The sequence below is a fragment of the Panthera pardus genome, unplaced genomic scaffold, assembly GCF_024362965.1.
Source record: "Panthera pardus isolate Hobbes unplaced genomic scaffold, ASM2436296v1 HiC_scaffold_11, whole genome shotgun sequence".
NCBI classification, from domain to species: Eukaryota; Metazoa; Chordata; class Mammalia; order Carnivora; family Felidae; genus Panthera; species Panthera pardus.
In genome coordinates, this window is record NW_026526666.1 from 79,248,088 (window position 1) to 79,271,165 (window position 23,078).

The 23,078-nt window shown below is 39.7% G+C and overlaps 1 protein-coding gene across 2 annotated transcripts in view; it reads right to left on the reverse strand.

Annotated features, from left to right (window-relative positions):
- The window catches only part of LOC109255441 (argonaute RISC component 4), a 41,120-nt gene that overhangs the window by 7,441 nt on the left and 10,601 nt on the right, over nt 1-23,078 (reverse strand). Inside the window, exons 2-15 of one of the 2 annotated variants that reach the window (XM_053897604.1) lie at nt 22,112-22,192; nt 20,030-20,150; nt 17,749-17,930; nt 17,424-17,560; nt 17,137-17,271; nt 16,371-16,458; nt 13,429-13,576; nt 13,096-13,215; nt 12,844-12,972; nt 12,470-12,603; nt 11,195-11,379; nt 9,731-9,890; nt 6,198-6,513; nt 5,922-6,056 (exon numbers count right to left, since the gene is read on the reverse strand). In XM_053897604.1, coding sequence (XP_053753579.1) covers nt 5,922-6,056; nt 6,198-6,513; nt 9,731-9,890; nt 11,195-11,379; nt 12,470-12,603; nt 12,844-12,972; nt 13,096-13,215; nt 13,429-13,576; nt 16,371-16,458; nt 17,137-17,271; nt 17,424-17,560; nt 17,749-17,930; nt 20,030-20,150; nt 22,112-22,125 — 2,004 coding nt within the window. In that variant the 5' untranslated portion in view covers nt 22,126-22,192. The remainder of the gene's footprint in view (nt 1-5,921; nt 6,057-6,197; nt 6,514-9,730; nt 9,891-11,194; nt 11,380-12,469; nt 12,604-12,843; nt 12,973-13,095; nt 13,216-13,428; nt 13,577-16,370; nt 16,459-17,136; nt 17,272-17,423; nt 17,561-17,748; nt 17,931-20,029; nt 20,151-22,111; nt 22,193-23,078) is intronic. The other variant, XM_019430129.2, reaches the window with a different exon arrangement.

Genomic DNA, 23,078 nt, shown 5'->3' on the forward strand with positions numbered 1-23,078 from the left:
CCTCTCTTTCCCTGCACCTTCTCTATTCATGCTCTGTCTCTGTCTCTCTCCAATGTAAATAAACATTAAAAAAATTAAAAAGAAAACTTAAAAAAAAGTTAAGATGAATAAATCTTTGTACTGGTACACCAGGCTCAACAAAAGCAATGGTTTTGGGGCACCTGGGTGGTTCAGTCAGTTAAGCGTCCGACTTCAGCTCAGGTCATGATCTCACACTTTGTGGGTTTGAGCCCTGTGTTGGGCTCTGTGGCTGACAGCTCAGAGCCTGGAGCCTGGAGCCTGCTTCTGTTTCTGTGTCTCCCTCTCTCTCTGCCCCTCCCTGACTTGTGCTCTGTCTCTCTCTCAAAAATAATAAACACTAAAAAAAATTTTTAAAAAAGTAATGCTTTGACAGAATCAGTAAAAGAAGTCACTGGCACATGCATTATCAGTAAGAGTACTCTGAAATGGTAATTAGGAAAACCAGGGTTTCAGTTCCAAGGCTAGTCTTGCAACTACATACCTTGAACAAAACATAACATCTTTAGGTCTTAATCTAATCAGCTATAAAACTAGCTATGAAACACTTTTAAAATTCTAAATTGTAAGGTTCAATTACAGCCAAAGTTCTAAAATCAAATTTCTAGGAAAGTAGAGGGGGGAACTTCAGAAATGCATTTACAAGTAAAGGAAATAAACCTTGGTATTTGGTCAGTTTTCATCCTCTTGTGATATACAGCAGGGTTCCGTATGAGGAAGTTTATTTTGCATTGAGGCATGAATTTGATGGGAGTTTATTTGGCTCTATTCTAACTACCATTACATTACCTTCAGCTGAATTGTATACCAGTGTGTACAAGAACATTTATGAGTAGAGAAAAGTCTCATTCTATCAAATTCAAATATGAACTTGGGGACCTAGTTGGGCAAGAGGAAATGTAAAGGAGTTATACTAGTTCTGGCATTGTTTCCCAAAGTGTGTGCTTGAGGAATATTGGTTCTGCAGGATGCATTTAGGTATTTTATGGTCAAAGAGATTTGAGAAATACGGGTTGAACTCAAGTTAAAACGGTTTTTCTGTTGTAGGATTTCTCAGAACCTTTATTCAGTAATGTATAATCTTTACGAGGGAGGTGGTGGATATAGTATTTCCCAAACTTATTTGACCTTAGAATCTTTTTTGAAACAACTCTCTTGGAATCAACAGATGAGAATCTAAGGAGATGCTGCCCTCGGGAAAAAGGGATCCAGGCATGTTTAACTCAACAATTACTGCTTGAGCACCCATGTGCAAGGCTCTGCAGCAGATATTGGGGATGAGAGATGGAGGCATGGAGAGAACTAATGAACTTGCATTCCTGACCTTCATGAACACCATCTGCAATGAACTGCAATGCTGTGTGATAAGGGCATTATGGAAGGCACTGGAAAATGCTGGTGGGAGCAAAGAGTTGAGCCATCCTTTATAGGATGAGCAGGAGTTGAAAAGGGGGATGGGATGAAAACAGGAAACACTCCAAATATCCCCTAAAGTCAGGAAGAGATAAACTGTGGTTCAGCCATATGAGGAATACTAAGCAATGAAAAGGAATAAACTGCTGATATACATGATAAACTTGGATGAATCTCAAATGCATTATGCTAAGTAAAAGAAACCAGACCGCAGGCTATGGTATCCCACTTATATTTCATTCTGGAAAAAAACAAAATTATAAGGACAGAACGTCTGTCAGCGGTTGCTAGGGGCTATAGGTGAGGGAAAGGGTTGACTGCAGAGGGCTTGGAAAAATGTGTGTGTGTGATATATTGTTTATGTCTTCATAGACATGGTGGTTACACAACTATATGCATTTGTCACAACTTGCAAAACAGTACACCAAAAACGTGGATTATGGGGCGCCTGGGTGGCTCAGTCGGTTAAGCGTTCAACTTCAGCTCAGGTCACGATCTCGCGGTCCGTGAGTTCGAGCCCCGCGTCGGGCTCTGGGCTGATGGCTCAGAGCCTGGAGCCTGCTTCTGATTCTGTGTCTCCCTCTCTCTCTGCCCCTCCCCCGTTCATGCTCTGTCTCTGTCTCAAAAATAAATAAACGTTAAAAAAAAATTTTAAAAAAACGTGGATTTTACGGTATCTACATTATACCTTAATAAAAATAGTGGGGGAAATAAAAAGAGTGGGATGGATGTGGTCATCCCAGGGATTCAAATGCATCATGTGGGAAATGGATGGTGTATGAAGGTATTGTGGAAAGATGAAACTAAAATGTTATGTTTGAGCTACCTTAGGAAAGCATTGAACACCAAAGGGAAGTATCTGGCAGGCAATGGGGGATACATGAAGGTTTCTGAATAGTAGATTGGCAAGGTATGATACGTATTTTTTTAAGTAAGCTCTACACCCAATGTGGGGCTTGAACTCACATCCCCAAGATCAAGAGTCACATGCTCTACCAACTGAGTCAGCCAGGCACCCTGAGATCTGTATTTTTTAAACATAGCTCTGACGGCAGGTTGAGGGTGCATCTGTGAAGATGGGGAGACCACTAGGAGTCTCCTGCAAAATGGAAGGTTCTGCCTAGGCCAGAGGGAACACACAAGAGGAAGAATGAAGACAAGAGATTTCAGGGCAGAACACAGAAGACTATTTGACCAACTGGATATGGGGGGAGAGGAAAGAAGCAGAGTTTAAAGACAACTCTGAAGTTTCTAGCTTGGCTGAATCAATGTACAGTGATGCCAAGTCACAGAAGAAAAGGAAAATTGGGGGAGGAATGGGCTTTGGATGAGGATAAAACAATAAGCAGAAGGTTTAGACGTGTTTTGCTTGAAATGCCTGTGGTAGATTGTATCACTAGTGCCAAAAATTCCCATGCCCTTCCCTGGGGGAGGATTATACATCCCCACCCAATTAACTCAGGAATGGCTATGTAACTTGCTTTGGCTGTAAAATGTGGTCTGAAATGTGTAACTTCTGGGCAGAAGCTTTAAGAGCCAGCATATGGTTTGTGCGTATCTTTCTCCCCCTCTGCTGTAATGACTGGTGATGTTCAAGATAGATTCTTCTCTGTCAGCCTAGGTTCCAAAAGGAGGACATCAGGGTCACACCACAGCAGAGCCACAGTGGGTATGTGATATAAGCAAGAAATACATCTTTGTAAGCCACTAAGACTTTGGAGTTTTTTTGTTACCACAGTCTAGCCTATCTTGCTGATACTGTGTCTACAGAGCATCTAAGTAAACGTGTCTGGTAGACAATTGGAGGTGAAGGTCAGGAACTGCATAGAAATGCTTGTGGCTGGGAATACAAATTTAGGAATCTCTAAGAAAATCAATGAATGCAGAAAAGTGGGTGAGACTAAAGAGAGTTCAAATTCAGAAGAGAAGAGGAAGAAAAGTATGAAATGCCTGGAAATGTCAGTGTTTAATGGATAGAGGAAGAGGAGTCAAAAAAAGCCTGATTATAGAGGAGGGCACTGAATCTGGAAAGTCATATTATTGCTAAGGCGAAGAGGTCAGCGTAAGAACCTGATAAGATATCACTAGATTTGAAATGAGCAAGTCACTGAGCAAAGAACTTCAGTAGAATCATTAAAACTGAAGTCAGGCTACAGAGAATTGATGTAATATGTAAGAAGGTACAGATGGAAAGTCAAGTCAGTTTTCCTCTATTTTGGTCATGAAATAAAAGAAAGATAAGCAGAGTAAAGGGAAGTTTAGTGAGGGGAACCTAGGAAGAGTTGAGGAACTTTAAAGGGTGAGAAGAAGGAACAAGAGTTTTTGTTTGTTTGTTTGTTTGTTTGTTTTTTAAATTTTTTTTAACGTTTATTCATTTTTGAGACAGAGAGAGACAGAGCATGAATGGGGGAAGGTCAGAGAGAGAGGGAGACACAGAATCTGAAACAGGCTCCAGGCTCTGAGCTGTCAGCACAGAGCCCGACGCGGGGCTCGAACTCACAGACCGCGAGATCATGACCTGAGCCGAAGTCGGACGCCCAACCGACTGAGCCACCCAGGCGCCCCGGAACAAGAGTTTTGAAAAACCACGGTAATTAATGAAGTGTTCCTTTAGGAACTAAAGTCCAGGTGGAGAACTTAGCCTCTGAGATGTGAGAGCATAGAGAAAAGAAAACACATTTCAGTACATTTGAAAGTAGGGGAGAGTAAGTTGAGAAAATTTATGCCTTCTAGATTTTGTTTACTGGGGAAATACAGGGTTGTTCTATTGCTGGCAAGGTAGAGTGTTGCCAGGGAAGGCATTGCAGATTGGGACAGATTGTTGAGGAGTGCGAAGGTTTGGAATACACGCTGTGGGGAACTGGAGGAACAGAGAAACTGCAGCCTCCAGGGTTGTCTGAGATTTGATATCATCAGTCTGTAATATCATTCTTATTAAACAAATGACTTTCTTCCTCAGCAATCTCTCTACTGGCCTGAGTTGAAGCAAAGGAAATGGATAAGTGGACTGACCCAGAGCTAGAGATTGGCAAAAGGCATGTTTAGAAAACTGGAGATGTTGGTAAGTGTCAAGGCAGCAGGGTAGACTAAGGACCAGGATTATCAATCTTTGGAAGGTTAGGAATGACATGGGATGGCAAAGAACAAAACGATGAGATAGCTTGGGTTTTAGGAAGATAATTCAGGTCCTAGAGCTACATGGACAACAAGCTGACAGAGGGACAGAGAGGTGATGATGCAGTTAAGGAGGGGGTGGCGGCGTATTCTGTGACCAGAGTTTGGGCAAGAGTTTGGAGAATTTGTATAGAAGGGATCTAAGAAGCACTACTGAGTCAGGGTTTGGACAATTCAGAAGACAACACTTGGAATATAAGCTGATTGGTGGAACTGGAGCCCAAGGAGAAAATCTTGTTTTCCAATGATTCTGAAAACGAAAAGAAACAGCTCAGCCTTGGATTAGAGACAAAAACTAAGGGCGTACTAGAAAATAATGGGAGTGACCCACAAGATTACAAGATTAAGCAACAGAAAGAACTGGTCTCTCTGGGGTGGATCAGGGAAGGCTTGGAAAAGATGAAGTAATGTCATAGAAAATAGCACAGAAGCAGAGTCACTCAATATTAAATACCTATAATTTAGCTAGTTTACACCTAAATAACATTATAAATCGAGTACACAAAATACCTCTCATCAAGTGCTGGGAACTGTACCCCAAATTAATATTCACTTATTAATTTAATCCTTATACCAACCCTGTGAGATAGGTATTCTTATTACATTTTACAGTTGAGAACATTATGGCTTAGAGAAGTTAACTTGCCCATGGTTAGAAAGTATAACATTATAAGTGTTCAAAGTGTGTATCTCGAGAATCCCATGCACTGATATAAAATCATTTGGAAGAGAAATTCTACTTTATATCCTAGAACTATGCCTTAGGCATTGGTAACAAAAAGTAGCAATATGATAATAAAGTCCAGAGAGGGGTGCCTGGGTGGCTCAGTTGGTTAAGCATCTGACTTCGGCTCAGCTCATGATCTCACGCTTCGTGGGTTCAAGCCCCGCATCGGGCTCTGTGCTGACAGCTTGGAGCCTTGAGCCTGCTTCGGAGTCTGTGTCTCCTTCTTTCTCTGCCCCTCCCCCGCTCACACTCTGTGTGTCTCTCTCTCTCAAAAATAAATAAACATTTAAAAAATTAAAAAAAAATTCAAGTAGATAAACCAGCCCCTTGGAGGTTGCCTGTATCACTACAGCATGTCTGGTACGTTTTTGGCCTCTGCCAAACAACTCTAGAAGCCAGCACTTCTGTCATACAGGAGAAATACTCAGTCTTAAAACCTGTATCATTCAGAAGTGATCATCTAAGCTCAACTGGAGTTAATATATTAACTTATTATTACACTTCTGCTTTTAGGAAAAAAAGTACATATGCCTATTTAAAAACGTATTCACTTGTGCCAGATAATGAAGCTTATACCATGGTTTCTTACCCTTTCTGTTTTATCTGCACAGAAGAGTCGTGTGTGATGTCTTTTCTGCACCACAATATAGGTTATCCCTGGCCGATAATCTTCTTCCAAGCTAATACATGCCTTCCGAATTGCTATTAGCTCTGGCCAAGCTACCTAGGAGTTACAAACAGAATGAGGTTTAATTGAGAACTCACCTAGCATCTCTCAGATCTGATTTACCCAGAGTGGCAGATGGGAGGAAGCTCCATCAGATACCTAGAAACCCCAAAAGGCAACTATGGGTAATCAGAGTACCTGTTTCATTTGTCCCTCGGATACCCCTCCACGGTAATAGATGATCCGAGTGGGTTTGAAGCGTGTGGATTTGTAGAACTGGATCAGCAGCTCTCGAACCATGTTAGTAAGGTCCTGAATTACCTCCTGACTATAGAGGAGCTCCTGGGAGATCTCCTGGCGGGAGGTCTGCACCCGAACGGTGGCACAGTACCGGCTGGGGTGCCCATCCATACTGCCAACGACAGCAGCAATGGAAGGCTTCTTCCCATCCCCTGCTGGGGGGTGCGTGACATCGGCTCCCAGGAAGATGACAGGCTGCTGGAACACCGAGGGCCTGCTCAGATTGAAGGAAACATACAGATGAAAATGTCTGTGTTTAGCAAGCTCACCAGATACAATCACAGATATAATCTTACAAAAGGGAACGAAGACCTGTGCCCATTAGGTGAGAACTCTAAGGGCCACTGAGTGTTTGTGCCTCTCCTGCAATGAATCTGAATTGACTTAAGAAGACAACATGGTTCTTCTATAATAGCAGGAAGGGAAGAATTAACAAAGAGGACCTGAGCTGAATTTAATAAAATCTCTGTGTAAAGGGAAGACCAGAACAAGTACTCTTGGATCCTAGTATTCCCACAGCAGATATAGAAATGCAGAATGTACACGGAACTGGAATAAAATCCCCCAGTGCTCTTTAATTTTTTTTTTGTTTATTTATTTATTTTGAGAGAGAGAGTGTGTGAGTGCAAGTGGGGGAGGGGCAGAGAGAGAGGGAGAGAGAAAGAATCCCAAGCAAGTTCTGAGCTATCAGAGCAGAGCCTGATGTAGGGCTCAAACACACAAACTGTGAGATCATGACCTGAGCGGAAACCAAGAGTTAGACGCTTAACTGACTGAGCCACCCAGGCACCCCGTTTTTTAAAAAATTTATTTATTTGTTTGTTTATTTATTTTGAGAGAGAGAGAAAGAGAGACCTCAATGCTTTTTAAGATGTGAGGCTTAGAGAAGAGAATCGAGTCTATCTACTTCCCTATTTTAATCTGTGGTATTCATCACTTACACCACATATTTTACTTGATTATTTTTTTTTAAGATTTTATTTTTAACTAATCTCTATACCCATTGTGGGGCTTGAACTCATAACCCTGAGATCAAGAGTCACATGCTCTAATGACTGAGCCAGCCAGACACCCCAGTAAATTATTTTATTTATTGTCTACACACACACACACACACACACACACACACACACACACACACATATGAATATAAGTTCCACAAGGGAAGGAATTTTGTTTTGTTTTGTCTTGTTCATTGAAGCATCCCTAGTGCCTAGAACACTGCCTAGCTCAAGGTTGGCACTCAATAAATATTTGTTGAAAGAATGAATTCATTTATTTGGCACTGATTTTTCTAAGGAATCAAGGAGAAAAATATAATGCATCCTTCTCTGGTAAATTCTTTAAGGTAGGGCTTGGAATTGAGTTCTAACTATTTAAGTATAATATAGGAGACATCCCAAATCTAAAAATCTCCTATAATGGGTACTAAAGAATAGATATCTCCATGAGGGCAGAGGCTGTGCTAGATTTCTCTATATGTATCGTTATGCAACATGGGTCTGGCACAGAGCAGTACAACGGCATGTATCTATCACATACATATGTGTAACATAGTAACAGCTTACATACACTATGTACCAGTCACTGTGCTAAGCACTTTACCTGTATTGACTGATTTAGCCCTCAGAAAAATTCCATGAGGAATTACGGTACAATTATCATCTCAATTTTCCGTATTTAAAAAATGAGACAGAAGAGAATACGGGGCTCACCCAAGCTTACATAACTTGGAAGCGGTAAAGTTGGAATCCAAACCTTAGGAAGTCAGACACCAAAGTATGCACTCTAGGCTACTATGCTATATTGTCTCAAATGTTTGGGGTGAAATTAAATGATTTCAGATTTTAGCTTAACTTCCCATATGGCCTGCAGACCTCATCTACCAATGTTGTAGGAAGGATTTTGTTACCTATAAGCTTCATTCAAGGGAAAATTAAGAATTGGAATATGATTGTACTAATAGCAAGGCACTCAATTTCACATTCTTGTTAAGTATAGCAATGACTAATACCACAGCCCTAAATTTATCTTTTCAAATTGCTTTCACATACAGAATTTCACATGAAAATATTTTTTTTAAGTTTATTTTCAGAGAGATGGAGACAGCACAAGTGAGGGAGAGGCACAGAGAGATGGAGAGAGAGAGAATCCCAAGCAGGCTCCGCACTGCCAGTGCAAAGCCCGATGTAGGGCTCGGATCCACAGAGCCACAAGATCATGAACTGAGCTGAAACCAAGAGTTGGACACTTAACCAACTGAGCCATCCAGGTGCCCCCACATGGAAACATTTCAGAGTTAACAAGTCAGATATTATCTCAGTAGATAGGGAAACTACAAATTAATGAAAAGATTAATAAAGAAATGGGCAAAGAACTGAACAAACCCATCACAAAAGAGGATATCCAAATAGCCAACAAACATATGAAATTGTGCTCAACATGATTAATCATTAGGGGGCTGCAAATTAAAACCATAACGAGATACTATTACACCCAAACAAAATGGCTACAGTTAAAAGGACTGATACTACCAAGTGTTGGTGAGAATATGGAGCAACCAGAACTCTCAGCAGAAATGTAAACTGGTACAACCACTCTGGAAAATTATTTGACAGCATCTATCGATGCTAAATACATGTATTCTCGGGGCGCCTAGGTGGCTCAGTCGGTTAAGCGACCGACTTCGGCTCAGGTCATGATCTTGCAGTCTGTGGGTTCGAGCCCTGTGTTGGGCTCTGTGCTGACAGCTCAGAGCCTGGAGCCTGTTTCGGATTCTGTGTCTCCCTCTCTCTCTGACCCTCCCCCGTTCATGCTCTGTCTCTCTCTGTCTCAAAACTAAATAAACGTGAAAAAAAATTTTTTTTTAAATACATGTATTCTCAACAACTTAACAATTCTCCTCTTGGATATATACTCAAGAGAAAGAGTACTTAAATTCTACCAAAAATATAGAAAAAATGTATAATGAATGTATAAGAATATCCGTCAATGGCAGAACAGATTAAAATTCTGTGGTATATTCACATAATGAAATAATACACAACAATGAAAAAGAACAAATGACTACTTAATACAGTAACATGAATGAATTCCAGACACATAATGATGAGCAAAAGAAGACGGGCATAAAACATGACATGTAGTACAGTTCCATTTACATGAAGTTCAAAAACAGGCAAAACCAATCTATGGTGAGAGTGTTAACTTCTGGGGGTTCTCTGTTGGGAAGGGCCACAAGGAAGCCTGACGAGGTCCCGGAAATTTTCTACGTCTTCACCTGAGTAGTGGTTACATGAGTGCATTCATACACATATAAGAAAAAGTAATTGAGATGCATGTTTGAGATTTGTGTGCTTTACTGTGAATTATGTTACATTCGATCTTCTATATAACGCAAGAGCGGAAAAAAACAGAGTTCAGAATCTTACCTTTGATGAGGTACAAGCACATTGTTAATTCCTCCGAGCTTTGCATTTATCTTCAGGCAAAGGTTGGAAAGGGTTTGGGGTGAGGTCTTCACCACATTTTTTACCTGGACACACTGTGTGGCCATACCCAGAAGGGTATCTCCAACACGTTTCACCTCCGCTACAAGAATAAATCCATTAATTAATTTAACAATGTTTAAATATTCTCCTAATTACTAAGAATAGAGGGAAAAATCCACACATAAACATTTACAGAGTGCCTAGTGTATACGGTACCCTGTGCTAGATGCGGCTGTTTCATCTGCTAAACCCCCAGGGAAATTTCCCTCTTCTTCCCTCCGGTGAGCATTAAAGCTAGGCCACTCCTTTTACCCTTGGATGCTGCCTGCCACTTCTAACGCAGTCCCCCGAGGTTACTTTTTCCACAGGACTGGTCTGGCAAAGGAATCCATCTCCCAGCTCCTCCCTATCAGTATACATGCCAGCTCTTTGAATTTTCAGTATTTTTCTCCCACCCTCCCCCTCTTCCCCTCTAAACACAGAGATAACCAGAAAGTAACAGAAGAGACAACTCCAGAGGGAGTTGAAGACATTTTGTAAAGTTCAAACAGCCGGTCTGTAGCTCCCAAATCCCTCACTCAGATGACAGTCAAAGGAACTTTTGTATCATTCTTGTGATAATAGATACAAACTAGACAGCTTCTTTTCTGCCAGTGGTAGGTTCTCCCACTCCTCCCCACTCTGATATTCTTAAGTGCTTTTTACCAAACATTCCAGTTCTTCCTGCTTTGAGGACTACGGTGGAATGGTACTGTATGCCCGACACTCATTCCCACTGTACTTCCTGACCCCCATTCTTGCTTCCCACAAAAAGGTTGGGAAGAGCCAGTGGCTGGTTGTGGTCAAGAAGTTGTGGATGTTGGGGCACCTGGTGGCTCAGTCAGTTAAGCATCCAACTTGATTTTGGCTCAGGTCATGATCTCATAGTTCATGAGATCGAGCCCCACATCGGGTCCTGTGTCAATAGTGAGGAGCCTGCTTGGGATTCTTTCTCTCCCCCTCTTTCTGCCCTGGCTACACATCTACACATTCTCTCTCTCTCTCTCTCTCTCTCTCTCTCTCTCTCTCTCCCTCTCCCTCTCCCTCTCCCTCTCCCTCTCTCTCAAAAACAGAAGTTGCAGATGTTAAGAGCCTTCCAGAGCCCTCTTTTCTCTTTGCCAAGGGGCCAAGAACATTCCAAATAGCGACTGCTATGCCAACCCGGGTCTCAGAGTGAAAAATAACATGATGACATGTAACAAAGGCCACAGTCTACCTCAGTGGACACACAGGAAAAGCAAAAAATAAACCTTGGATGATCTGAGCCACTGAGAGTTTGGAGTTGTTTGTGACTGCAGCATAACCTAGCTTATCCTGACCAACTATTTGAAATCATCCCTCATTCAATATTAAAGGGGTCCATACCATACACTGGTGTCTTCCCAGGCAAGATAACCACTATGAGCTGTAGGCCCACATATGTCATTTTCAGGTGTTTAAACATGGGCTCCACGCTGTCCGCACCCTGTGCGTACTTGCAGAAACATGGCTGGCCCTGGATGGGCATCCCTGCATCCTTAGAGATTTTACGGAGCTGGTCAGTGAAACTCCTGGTAAAATAGAACCAGTAGTACAGTGCTTTCATTTCAGAGTACATTCCTAGCATTTATTTTCCTCAAAGACACTTCTTTCAGTTTTGCACATTCTTAGCCAAAATTAAAGACAAACAAATAAACAAAAAATCCATAACCGGTTGCCAAAAATGGGCTGGCAATTGTGTCACTGCAATTATAATGCACAAAGAATCTGTGTTATTAATATTAAGCTATCAGATTATCATTTTGAATATTTAAATAATTATACCTCAACGGGGCCCCAGGGACTATAATAGCATTTCTGTTCAAAGATTTTTTTAAACATTCAGGTCAATAATTCTGAACTAAAGAAAAGCAAAGTCAAAATTTCAGATAATGTGTATTTTGGTAAGCCTGGCACGAGAATAGTTGGGTAAGCTTGTGTTCAATTGAGAATATGGAAACACAAATCAGTATATTTAGGATTACATCCAAACTTGTAATAGATTTGATTCAATAACAATATCAAAAGAAATCATCACTTTAAAAAAATAAAATTCATTGTGAAGTTTTAAATTTTAAATTTGTGAAGTTACTTTAATATATGTATAAAGCTTTCCGAATTTCTTTTGTGCATTTGTCAAGATTTGTAAGATTCCTTTCTTTCAGCCAGTTCCCTTTTCCTGCCTTGAGTTTTCCACCCTTTTTACTAACTTCCTTTCTATAGATAGCTGCATCTGTAAGACATGAACCAATGATCTTAGTCAGTGACCCTGCAATAAAACAAGCTCGCTAGTAAATTATAATGATTAAAAATGGACTAGTTTTTATCTTAGCTGGAAAGATACAATTAATACCAAAGGAAGCTTCACTAAGAACTCAGAAGAGTTTGCTTTGGCCTTGTGAGTCACAAATTTCTGCTCTAAATGTAAGAAAGCTGACTCAGATTCTTACTGTCATTCCCAAGTTTGCAATTTACTATAATACAAGGTCTTTTTCCTATAGCCAGATGGTGTCACTATAGGAGTCAGGGATTTGGTGCCAGTGCACATAGCACATTCATGTAAAGATGGTATTTTCATATCTGGAAGGGATATTACTAAGCTGAAAATATGAAGATACTCACTTTAGTAAATCTTCCCTACATTGTTTCTGAGGCGCAAAACAAGCAACTGCCCAAACTTTAATTTCAATGCCAGCATAAAACTGCTTTCCTCGCATGTCCCAGACACCCTGGTTGGGTGTGGCTACCGTTTTATTCTTTAAAAAAAAACAAAACAAAAAAGAAACAAAAGAAAAGAGAAAAGACATTACAATCTAAGGCCATTTTAATGTTGATGAGGGGATAAACAAAATTCTATTTGGTATTAGCCAAAAGACAAAAAGCAATACTGAACAAAACTATGGGTAAATTCAGTGTGGTGTAGTGGAGAAACCCTGGGTTATTCTCTTTTTGACTGGTTGTTGGAAGAAGCTTGCTGAATAAAATAAAAAGCTTACCCGGCCTCCATACTGCAGCATTGGTGCTGGAAGTACCCGGCCTGTGAGCTCTGTCATTTCATTGTGGACAACAATGCCAAATTCTTTAAGGTATGGATCCGGTCCACCCACCATACTGTTACTCTTCACCTAAGGAACAGGAAAGCCTGCGTATATAAAAACCAAAGAGTAACTGTGTCCCACCAGGAGTTTTATATTTTCTTCTTTTCTCATCTTAAAGCTAGCTTATCTTGAAGACCATGACTTACTGACCAGTCTACTGATTTCCTCCTGTCTATCAGGTGCAGATCTTGCTGTCGCTTTGATCATTGTGGAAGTCTGATTGTCCGTGAGCTTCTTTATACATCGCTGTCCTGCCACAATATTGCAGACCTACCGAGAGGCAAAGAGAAATTCGTATCTTACATCTTCTATTCCTCAAAACGTGAAAATGCTGTTACCTGGTGAAGCTATTTGCCCAAAACATTTTAAAAACTAATACTAGATTCTGCCACTAGCCTAGAACGTGATTTCTTTTTTTTTTTTTTTTTTTAACTGATTCAAGAGATTGGCAGATTTGGCAAAAGAAAATTCAGCTTAGCTTACCTCAAGTGGCAAGTATGTATGTTTTTGTTCTTGTCCCACTTGGAGGCAGGGGAGGTGGGGATATTTCAGCTGCAGACTATATTTCTGCTTAAAATACTGGGCTACTGTACATTCCATAGCTTGACCATTTTCTAGCTGTAAAGGAAAACTACAGGAGAGAATATCTTTTCAGAAATTTCTTCGAGATTTTTTTTTCTTAAACAAGCAAGCAAACAAAAGCCTACAAACATTTTCTACCTTGATCAGTCACTTAAAAAACAAAGGTCAATCTTCTTTTTTTTTTTTTTTTGAGCTTTCACACCCAGTGTGGAGCCCAAAGTGGGCTTGAACTCACGACCCTGAGATCAAGAGTCAGATGCTGGGGCGCCTGGATGACTCCGTCGGTTGAGCATCTGACTCTCGATTTTGGCTGAGGTTATGACCTCACGGTGCGTGGATTTGAGCCCCTCGTTGGGCTCTGTACTGGCAGTGCGGAGCCTGCTTGGGATTCTCTCTCTCCCTCTCTCTCTGCCCCTCTCCTGCTTGTGCTGTTTCTCTCTCTCAAAAATAAATAAACTTAAAAAAATTAAAAAAAAAAAGAGAGAGAGTCAGATGCTTAACCGACTGAGCCACCCAGGCACCCCCCACACAGAAGTTTTATTTGTTTAAGAGAACTATTTGTAACATGAATGTAACATAGTTATTGAGGCCAATTTCCAGATCCCCAAACCAGGACAGATATATGTGGGTCTGGGGGAAACAAGACTAAATACATGAAAATGAGGCTTTGCCAGGATATATAATATAAACTGGGGAGTGCGATTTAAGAGATTCCCTTTCTTTGGCTTTTCTAGGGGGCAAATTATCTCACATACTTGGTGCAAATATTTGGTAATAACTTTAATCTGTTTTCTTAACTGCTACAGCCCTACAAAGTAACAATGCAGTGAGGATCACCTATGTGATATTTAAAACCATGTGCTTTTGAGGCGCCTGGGTGGCTCAGTCGGTTAAGCAGCTGACTTCGGCTCAGGTCATGATCTCACGGTCTGTGAGTTCGAGCCCCGTGTCGGGCTCTGTGCTGACAGCTCAGAGCCTGGAGTCTGTTTCATATTCTGTGTCTCCCTCTCTCTGACCCTCACCGGTTCATGCTCTGTCTCTCTCTGTCTCAAAAATAAATAAACGTTAAAACTATGTGCTTTTAATTTGTATGCAAAGATCATACAAGCCTACAAGTATAATTATTCTTATAGGATTATGTGAAGTAATTAATGAAAAAGATACAGTTCTTTAAAAAAAGCTACACTCCTCAATAGTGACTTCATAAAGTTTGGGTAACATTTTTTTCCCCTAGAGAATGAAGTCAATGGTATAATATGAAGGATACATGAAATATTATTTTATAACTGTTAAGAAATTCACATCAGATGCATATGAGTTTTTACTGAAGAATTTAATCAAATCACACTGAATTAATATACCACATTTATCCAGAGATCACTCCAAAACTTCTATTATCTAGAACAAAGCCCTCCCAGTGATTTTGATGTAGATTAAAGTTAAAGGTTTTTTATTTACTATTATTTTTTAATTTATTTTGAGAGATAGCACAAGCAGGGGAGGGACAGAGAAAGAGAGGACCCCAAGCAGGCTCCACGCTGTCTCACGGACCCTGATGCAGGGCTCAAGTTTATAGACCATGAAATTGCGACCCAAGCTGAAATCAAGAGCTGGATGCCCAAACAATTGAGCCACCCAGGTGCCCCAATGTACACTAAAGTTTAAGCGTTGAGAACCATGGATCTAAAATAAAGTCAAGACTAGCGGCACCTGGATGGCTTAGTTGAACGTCTCACTTCAGCTTAGGTTGTGATCTCATGGTTTGTGGGTGCAAGCTCCACATCAGGCTGTCTGCTGTCAGCGAAACCCACTTCAGATCTTTTGTCCCCCTCTCTCTTTCTCTGCCCCTCCCCTACTCGTGTGTGCTCTCTCTCTCAGAAATAAACAAACATTAAAAAATTTGTTTAAAAAAACAAGTCAGAGTAGAATATAAACAAACAAACAAAAGTCTTCTGACTAAACAAAATAATGTCGTTTATATATTTAAGTTCATGCTCTTTACTTGGAGGAGCCAATATTTATTTATGTCAGATATGAATTTAAAGATCTTGATTACAAGAATAAAACTTACAGATATAGTAAATTAAAAAAAAGCATATATATATGCTTTCATATATATATTCTGATTATGTGTAGTTCCCAGTGGATTAGAAGTTGGGTGATTAGAAAAATGAGATTGGAGGGGCGCCTCCAATGATCTCACATTGGGCTCTGTGCCGACAGCTCGGAGCCTGGAGCCTGCTTCAGATTCTGTCTGTATCCGTCTCTCTGCCCCTCCCCCACTCATGCTCGCTCTCTCTCTCTCTCTCTCAAATATAAATAAACACTTAAAAAACGTATAAAAAAAGAAAGAAAAGAAAAATAAGTTTGGAAAATGGAAATGAGTGAGCTGTTAAGAGGCATGCCATACATACTGACAGCTGGAAGAAGTAGCCACTAACTACAAAGAGAGAAAAATCCAAACAAAACACAAAGCAATTATCTTCCCATGACAGCCTTATATGATGTATAGGCCTTGACAAACCCTTTGGGACATGCATTGAGAATTACAACAGTATAATAAAGGATGCTTTTAATCATGACTCGGCATTGTTACATAAAAGTTGATCTGTGTTTGGCATCCTCTGAGTTTAAGAGGTGAAATGAATCAAACGCCAAGAGATACGTTTTCTAAATGTCTCCATCAAAAATACTTAAAACATTTTTTAAAGCTTTGGTGCTTAAAAGAGGATTACAGTGATTTTGAAGATTACAATATGGGATGCCAATTTCTCAAATGATTATAGCAGCTTCCTCTGTTACTAAAAAATGTAACAGTATCATTTTAGATGTGGTTAACATACGTTTGATGACTAGCTGGCCGTCTAGTCACATTACAAACTCGGTATTTTCGTTTCATCTGTCCACAGTGGGTCACCTCAACTTTAAGACCTGAAGTAAAAAAAAAAAGTTAAGACATTGGGTGTTAGTTAAAATCAAAGTGATGAAAACAGGTTTAAATGTTGTCTTTGGAAAGGCATGGCATTGTACAGGACAAAAGTTGCAAGGATATGGGAACAATTTCATCATGTACAGGCAAAAAGTCTCAGCTAAGAAGAAAAACTTAGAACCCAGATGACCTAAGATGTGCAATCTACTTAAATTTATTAATTAATTCAATAAATATCTACTATGCATCAACTACTCTGGTACTTATTATCAGATCTAGAGATAGCCCTGACGAAGCTTGTGTTCTAGTGAGAGAAGAAAGCTAATAACAAGAAGAAAAGAAATTCCAAAGGGATAATAAATGAACTTGTGTTATTTTATTAAAACGGAAGATTTTAAGTGGGTAAGGCTTAGAGTGTCTGATATGTGCCAGCTACTGGGCAAGAAGCTTTATACATTTAATTGCCTTTAATTCTCACATCAACCATAAAGATACATATTATTATCTTTACCTTAGAGATGAATAAATTAAGACTCATGGTGATTAAGTATCTAGCCACAGGTCCCACTGATAGAACTGGTTGGGCTGGGCTAGAAACCCAGATGTGTCTGACTCCAAGACTGTGCTCTTTCCACCGTGTCGAGCTACCTTTCTGAGACTACCACAATGCAAATACCTACCTCTGATTTCTTTGGTAAACTTGACACGCTGGGAATCTGTTAGAGGTTTGGTCTGTTCATTGATGTTCTGAATGTCTAAAACCTCACACATGAACTCAATGATAGGCTGAGCCCGGTAGAAAGCAGTTGCAGATACTAACAAACAGAGAGGAAGGATACTTAGCTTCAGGGAGAGGGAAAGCACCACAAAAAACAAAACAAAATAAAACAAAACAAAACAAAACAAAAAAACAAAAAAAACACAACCAGCCAAAAGAACAAAGAATCAAAAGAGAATTCCATCATACCATCAATATTGAGCATCATATTCCACATAGCGGGTCTCACAGACTGGTGAAAGCCAAACCAAACCTCTCTGCCCCCTCCCAGAGGGTGGTAGTAACCTTCAGGAGGTGAGAAAAAAGAACGACCCACTGGAGTGTACCTGAAAAAATAGTTGGCATGTTTCACAATGAAAAGCGTGCAAGGTCTTTCATTTCTCTCTCAACTTTATAAACAAACTTGAAACCAAGTTTGAACTATGACTTATGCAGAAACCTTTCAGTGGCTCTGATGCAACCTACCAAAAAAAACCCTGACATTTTGGGAAAGAACTCAAATGAAGATACTAACCTCATGGAGGGAAGGTGTCTTGTAATAACATCAAGTGCTTGTACTGAGTCATCTGGGACTTCGTTCAAGTGCCCAGCCAAAGCTTCTAAAAGCAACTGAAGGCTCACAACTGATACCCATTGAACAGACACTTTAAAGGTTTGGTCTTTACCCTCACCTGGAAGTGTCACTTCCATATCAACCTAAGGAAAAAAAAAATCACATTTACATATACCTATTTACAAAGGCTGAAAAAAAGATCCCAGGAATACTCAATATAGTCTATGCATAAGGATATTTAACTTTAACACTTTCTGTAGTTGCAAAACATTGTAAACAACCTAAGTCTCCATCAATAGGGGAATAATTTAGTATTGACCATTATGCAAATAATAGTTTGAAAATAAGGGGAATGCTACAACGTGGATGAACTTTGAAAACATTACGCTAAGTGAAATAAGCCAGACACAAAGGGACAAAGATTGTATGATTCCATATATATGAGGTACCTAGAATAGTCAAGTTTGTAGAGACGGAAAGTAGAACAGTGGATAGCAGGAACTAGAGGAAGAGGAGAGGGGAACTTACTGTTTAAGGGGTACATACTTCCAGTACAGGAGGATGAAAAACTTGCGGAGATCAATAGTGGTCACGACTGTACAACAATGTGAATATGCTAAATGCCATTGCATTGTACACCTAAAAATGGTTAATTAGGGGCACCTGGGTGCCTCAAACAGTTGAGCATCCGACTGTTGATTTTAGCTCAGGTCATGATCCAGATTTGTGGGATCAAGCTCCACATCGGGCTCTGTGCTGAGTGTGGAGCCTGCTTAAGATTCATTCTCTCTCTCTCTCTCTCTCTCTCTCTCTTCTCTCCCTCTGCCCCTCTCCTCCACTCCCTCTCTCTCTCAAAAAAAAAATGGTTAAGGGGTGCCTGGGTGGCTCAGTTGGTTGACAGTCTGACTTTGGCTCAGGTCATGATCTCATAGTTCATGGGTTTGAGCCCCGTGTCAGGCTCTGTGATGACAGCTCAGAGCCTGGAGCCTGCTTTGGATTCTGTGTCTCCCTCTCTTTCTGCCCCTCTCCCACTCATGCTCTGTCTGTCTGTCTCTCTCTCAGAAGTAAATAAACATTAAAAAAACATTTTAATGGATAAAATAGTAATTTTTACATTATGTACTCTTTACCACAATAAAAAGAATTTGAATTTAAAAAAATAATAAAACCTCTAAATGTAAAAAAAATGGAAAGATCCCCCAGACATATTGTTTTTTTTTAATATTTATTTATTTGTTTGTTTGTTTATTTAGAGAGAGCGTGAGTCAGGGAGGAGCAGAGAGAGAGGGAAAGAGAATTCCAAGCAGGCTCGACAATGTCAGTGAAGAGCTCAATCCCATGACTGTAAGATCATGACCTGAGCTGAAATCAAGAGTTGGACACTTAAGTGACTGAGCCACCCAGGTGCCCCTTCCAGACATATTGTTAAGTGATAAAGTGAATCATAGAATGATATGTAAACAAACAAGATTACACATAAACATATGCATAAATAGCTAACGCACATAAAAATATCTGAAAAGATACATATCGAACTATTAGAATAGTTTCCTCTAAAAAGGAAAATGGGATGAAGGGTATAGGCAGGTGAGGAGGCTGGAAATCACAGTATTTCTAGATTGTCTAAGTAAGTTTATAATGAGTAGATATTTATATACTGTTTTTCTAATTAAAATAAATTTAGAAAAAGTTATTATGGTATTACAAATATTTTCATCAGTGGGTTTAGATAATTTTCTATACTCTATAAAGACTCCATTGTTCAGATTCAGGTAGCAAGTACTTTAGCAATGTGAAAACCTTGGAATGTATGTAGAGATGACATAATCAATCTAGATTCTAATGCTTATCTCATCTTCAATTATTGATTAAAGGACAAGGGAATATGGACACAATAACAAATCTATCAACACTATGTGAAACAATTGAGAATTAAGTTGCCATGGGGCACGGGGGTGGCTCAGTTGGTTAAGCGCCTGACTCTTGGTTTCGGCTCAGGTCACAGTCTCACAGTTCATGAGTTCAAGTGCCACATAGGGCTCTGCGCTGACAGCATGAAGCTTGCTTGGGATTCTCTCTCTCTCTCTGCCCCTTCCTCTCTCTCTCTCTCTCTCAACACAAATAAAAATTTAAAAAATAAGGAAAAAAAAAAAAAGAAATAAGTTGCCATTAGAAAGGGAAACATTCTTGTTCTACGGAAATGACCTAAGCCTATCATACATTTCTGACTATTAACACTTACCCTATCCCGTCCAATTGGCAGTGGGTGTGCCGTGTACATGTTTCTTTTGCCATCATAGCCAGGCTGCCGATCACCAAATATTTGCATCTTGAAGTGCCGTACCATTGTGTCTACTACCTCTCTTAACAGTAATGGAGAGAGTGGCAATTAGCTTTGAGAAATGGTGAATAGTAAGGAAACTACCGCTATAATCACCTAAATTGAGTTCAAAACTACTTGGAAAAAGTAAGAGTTAAAGTTAGAATTGACTTCAGTAATTAAAAAATAGTTAGCAATGGTCAACTAAAGAAAGGTGGCAACAAGTGAGCAAAGGCAGCTATGAGATGATAAGAAAGCAGGGAATAAAAAGAGAGCATAAAATTTATGGCAGCCTCTCAAACTCTTATTTTTCACAATCCTCTCTGATGATAAATATAGCCTTATGAGAATAATCTATCTTTGGCATCTAAGTTTGGCATGAATATTCGTAATTCGTAATTGTTAGCAACTAAACATCCTCATTCAAGTATAATGGTTTCAGAGAAAAGAGTAGGCAGAAATTCAGAAATCTGAGGACCAATAAATCTAAGATGCATATACTCCAAGGAATAAGTCAATCCCTTTGCCAAATGCTGGTAATTTATTATTCTGCATACTGTCTTGCTTTATGCCAAAGTACTCTTGAGCAGTGTGGAGAAGGAAATGTAAAATATCCTTATTCCATAAAGATTACCAATGTAGTTTCTTTCCTTTTAGAATGAAAGCCTCAATCAAGCATGCCTAGCTTTACTTCAGGGTTGTTGTGTGTGTATATGTGTGTGTGTATGTGTGTGTGTGTGTGTGTGTGTGTATACATATATATATATATATATATATATATATATATATATATATATATATATATATATATGCTGGACCACTCTGTATGCCGGCTCTAGTTACCTGGCAACTAGAGTATATGGTTTGAGATGGACAGATGAGCATGTGAGATTTTGGAATGTTAGAGTCAATGATAGCTCTATATCTCACCGTCTAGTGAATGTTACATGTGTGAACTATATCTTAAAAGCCAAAACATATTACAACTGGATAAGGCATTAATATTCCACAAATAAAATCTGTGGGAAAAGACACACATTTATAAATTCAATCACGCAACTGAAAAAAATTAATGGAGAAATGCAGTATCATATATTACCAATAAAAAAAGCTAACTTAAGAACAATACATTTTTATATTAGCAGGGTAATTCCTCATTTTACATTCTTTTTTTTTTTTTTTAATTTTTTTTAATGTTTATTTTTGACAGAGAGAGAAAGAGCATGAGCGGGTAATGGGCAGAAAGAGAGGGAGACACAAAATCTGAAGCAGGCTCCAGGCTCTGAGCTGTCAGCACAGAGCCCGACGTGGGGCTCAAACTCACAGACCACGAGATCATAACCTGACCCAAAGTCGGACGCTCAACTGACTGAGTCACCCAGGTGCCCCCCTCATCTTACATTCTTAAATTATAACCATAAATAGTTTTATAGTGAAGAGATATTTTCACCTCTGCTCTCACTTAATCTATGCAACAATTTTGTGAGACAAGTAGGCCAATGATTATTGTCTTCATAGTAAACAGAAAAAAAAAAAATACTACTTCATAATAAATAGAAAAAAAATACTTGGGGCACCTGGGTAGCTCAGTCAGTAAAGAGTCCGACTTCAGCTCAGGTCATGATCTCACGGTTTGTGGGTTTGAGCCCCGTGTCAGGCTCTGTGCTGACAGCTCAGAGCCTGGAGCTTGCTTTGGGTTCTATGTCTCCTTCTCTCTCTGCCCCTCCCCCAAACACACTCTGTCTCTCTGAAAAATAAATAAACATTAAAAATTTTTTTTTAAAGAAAAAAAAATCAGCATAGGCAAGTGATCTGCCCCTGGTCACAGAGTGAATAAGTGGCAGAACTGCATGACCTTGGGCAAGTTATAAGAAACCTATCTGTTTCTTTTCATTTGTAAAATTATGATAATCACAATATCTACCACAAAAGTTTGTTGTATTAAGTAAATAAATATACATAGAATATTTACAACAGTGCTTGTCACACAATAAGCCTACTTACTCTGGTGTGCTCATGGATAGGCCTCCGAGGATCTTCCTCTCTTCTGAATTATCAGATTTGTCCTCTTTACTGGATTATTTCCTTCAGCATACAGATATGCTATCATTTCTCTCATCTTCAAAGAAATTAAACTTCCTTGACCTGACTTCCTCCCCATTTGAACATCCCATTTCTCTGTTCCCCTTTGTGTCAAAATCCCTTAAAGAAGTTGTCTCTAATTGTTCTTTCCCTGTCTCACCTAAACCTTCTCCACTTCTCCTCCACCAAAACTACTCTTGTCAAGGTCCCCAGTGAGCTCCACAATGCTAAATTCAGTGTTCCTTAAACATTAGATGATAAAGTCTTCCAACTTAAAACATCTTCTTCCCTTGCCTCCTTGTTCTGTCCTGGTTTTCACCTATCCCAGTGGCCTTTCCATGCCAGTCTCCTGGCTTCCTCATCTCCCTAATTTTTAAATATTGGGGTGCTTAGAGTCTTTTCTCTTACAGTCTTTTTTTCTCTAACCACGCTCACTTCCCATATAATCTTACCCAGCTCATGGCTTTACCACCAATATGCTGATGACCTTCAAATGTTTGTCACCAGCCTAAATCCGACCTCATGTATTCGAGTTCCTACTCAACATCTCCACTAGGATGTCTAATAGACATCTCAGCCCTAACATGCCCAAACAGGTCTCCTGATCTGCCAGCCCTGTTGACTTCTCCCATAGTTTTCCCCATTCCAACAAGTGGCAACTCCATTTTTTCCACTTGCACAGGACAAAAACCCTGGGATCAGTCATGACTCATTTCTTCACTCATATCCCGTGTTTAATCCATCAGCACATCGTGCTGACACTACCTCCAAAAAATTATTAAAAACATCTCAGTTGCTCACCCCACCCCCATTCTCTATTTTCTTTCCCTGTTTAATTTTTCTTCATAGCACTTATTACCAACTAACACGTAATAATTTTTGTTTGCTG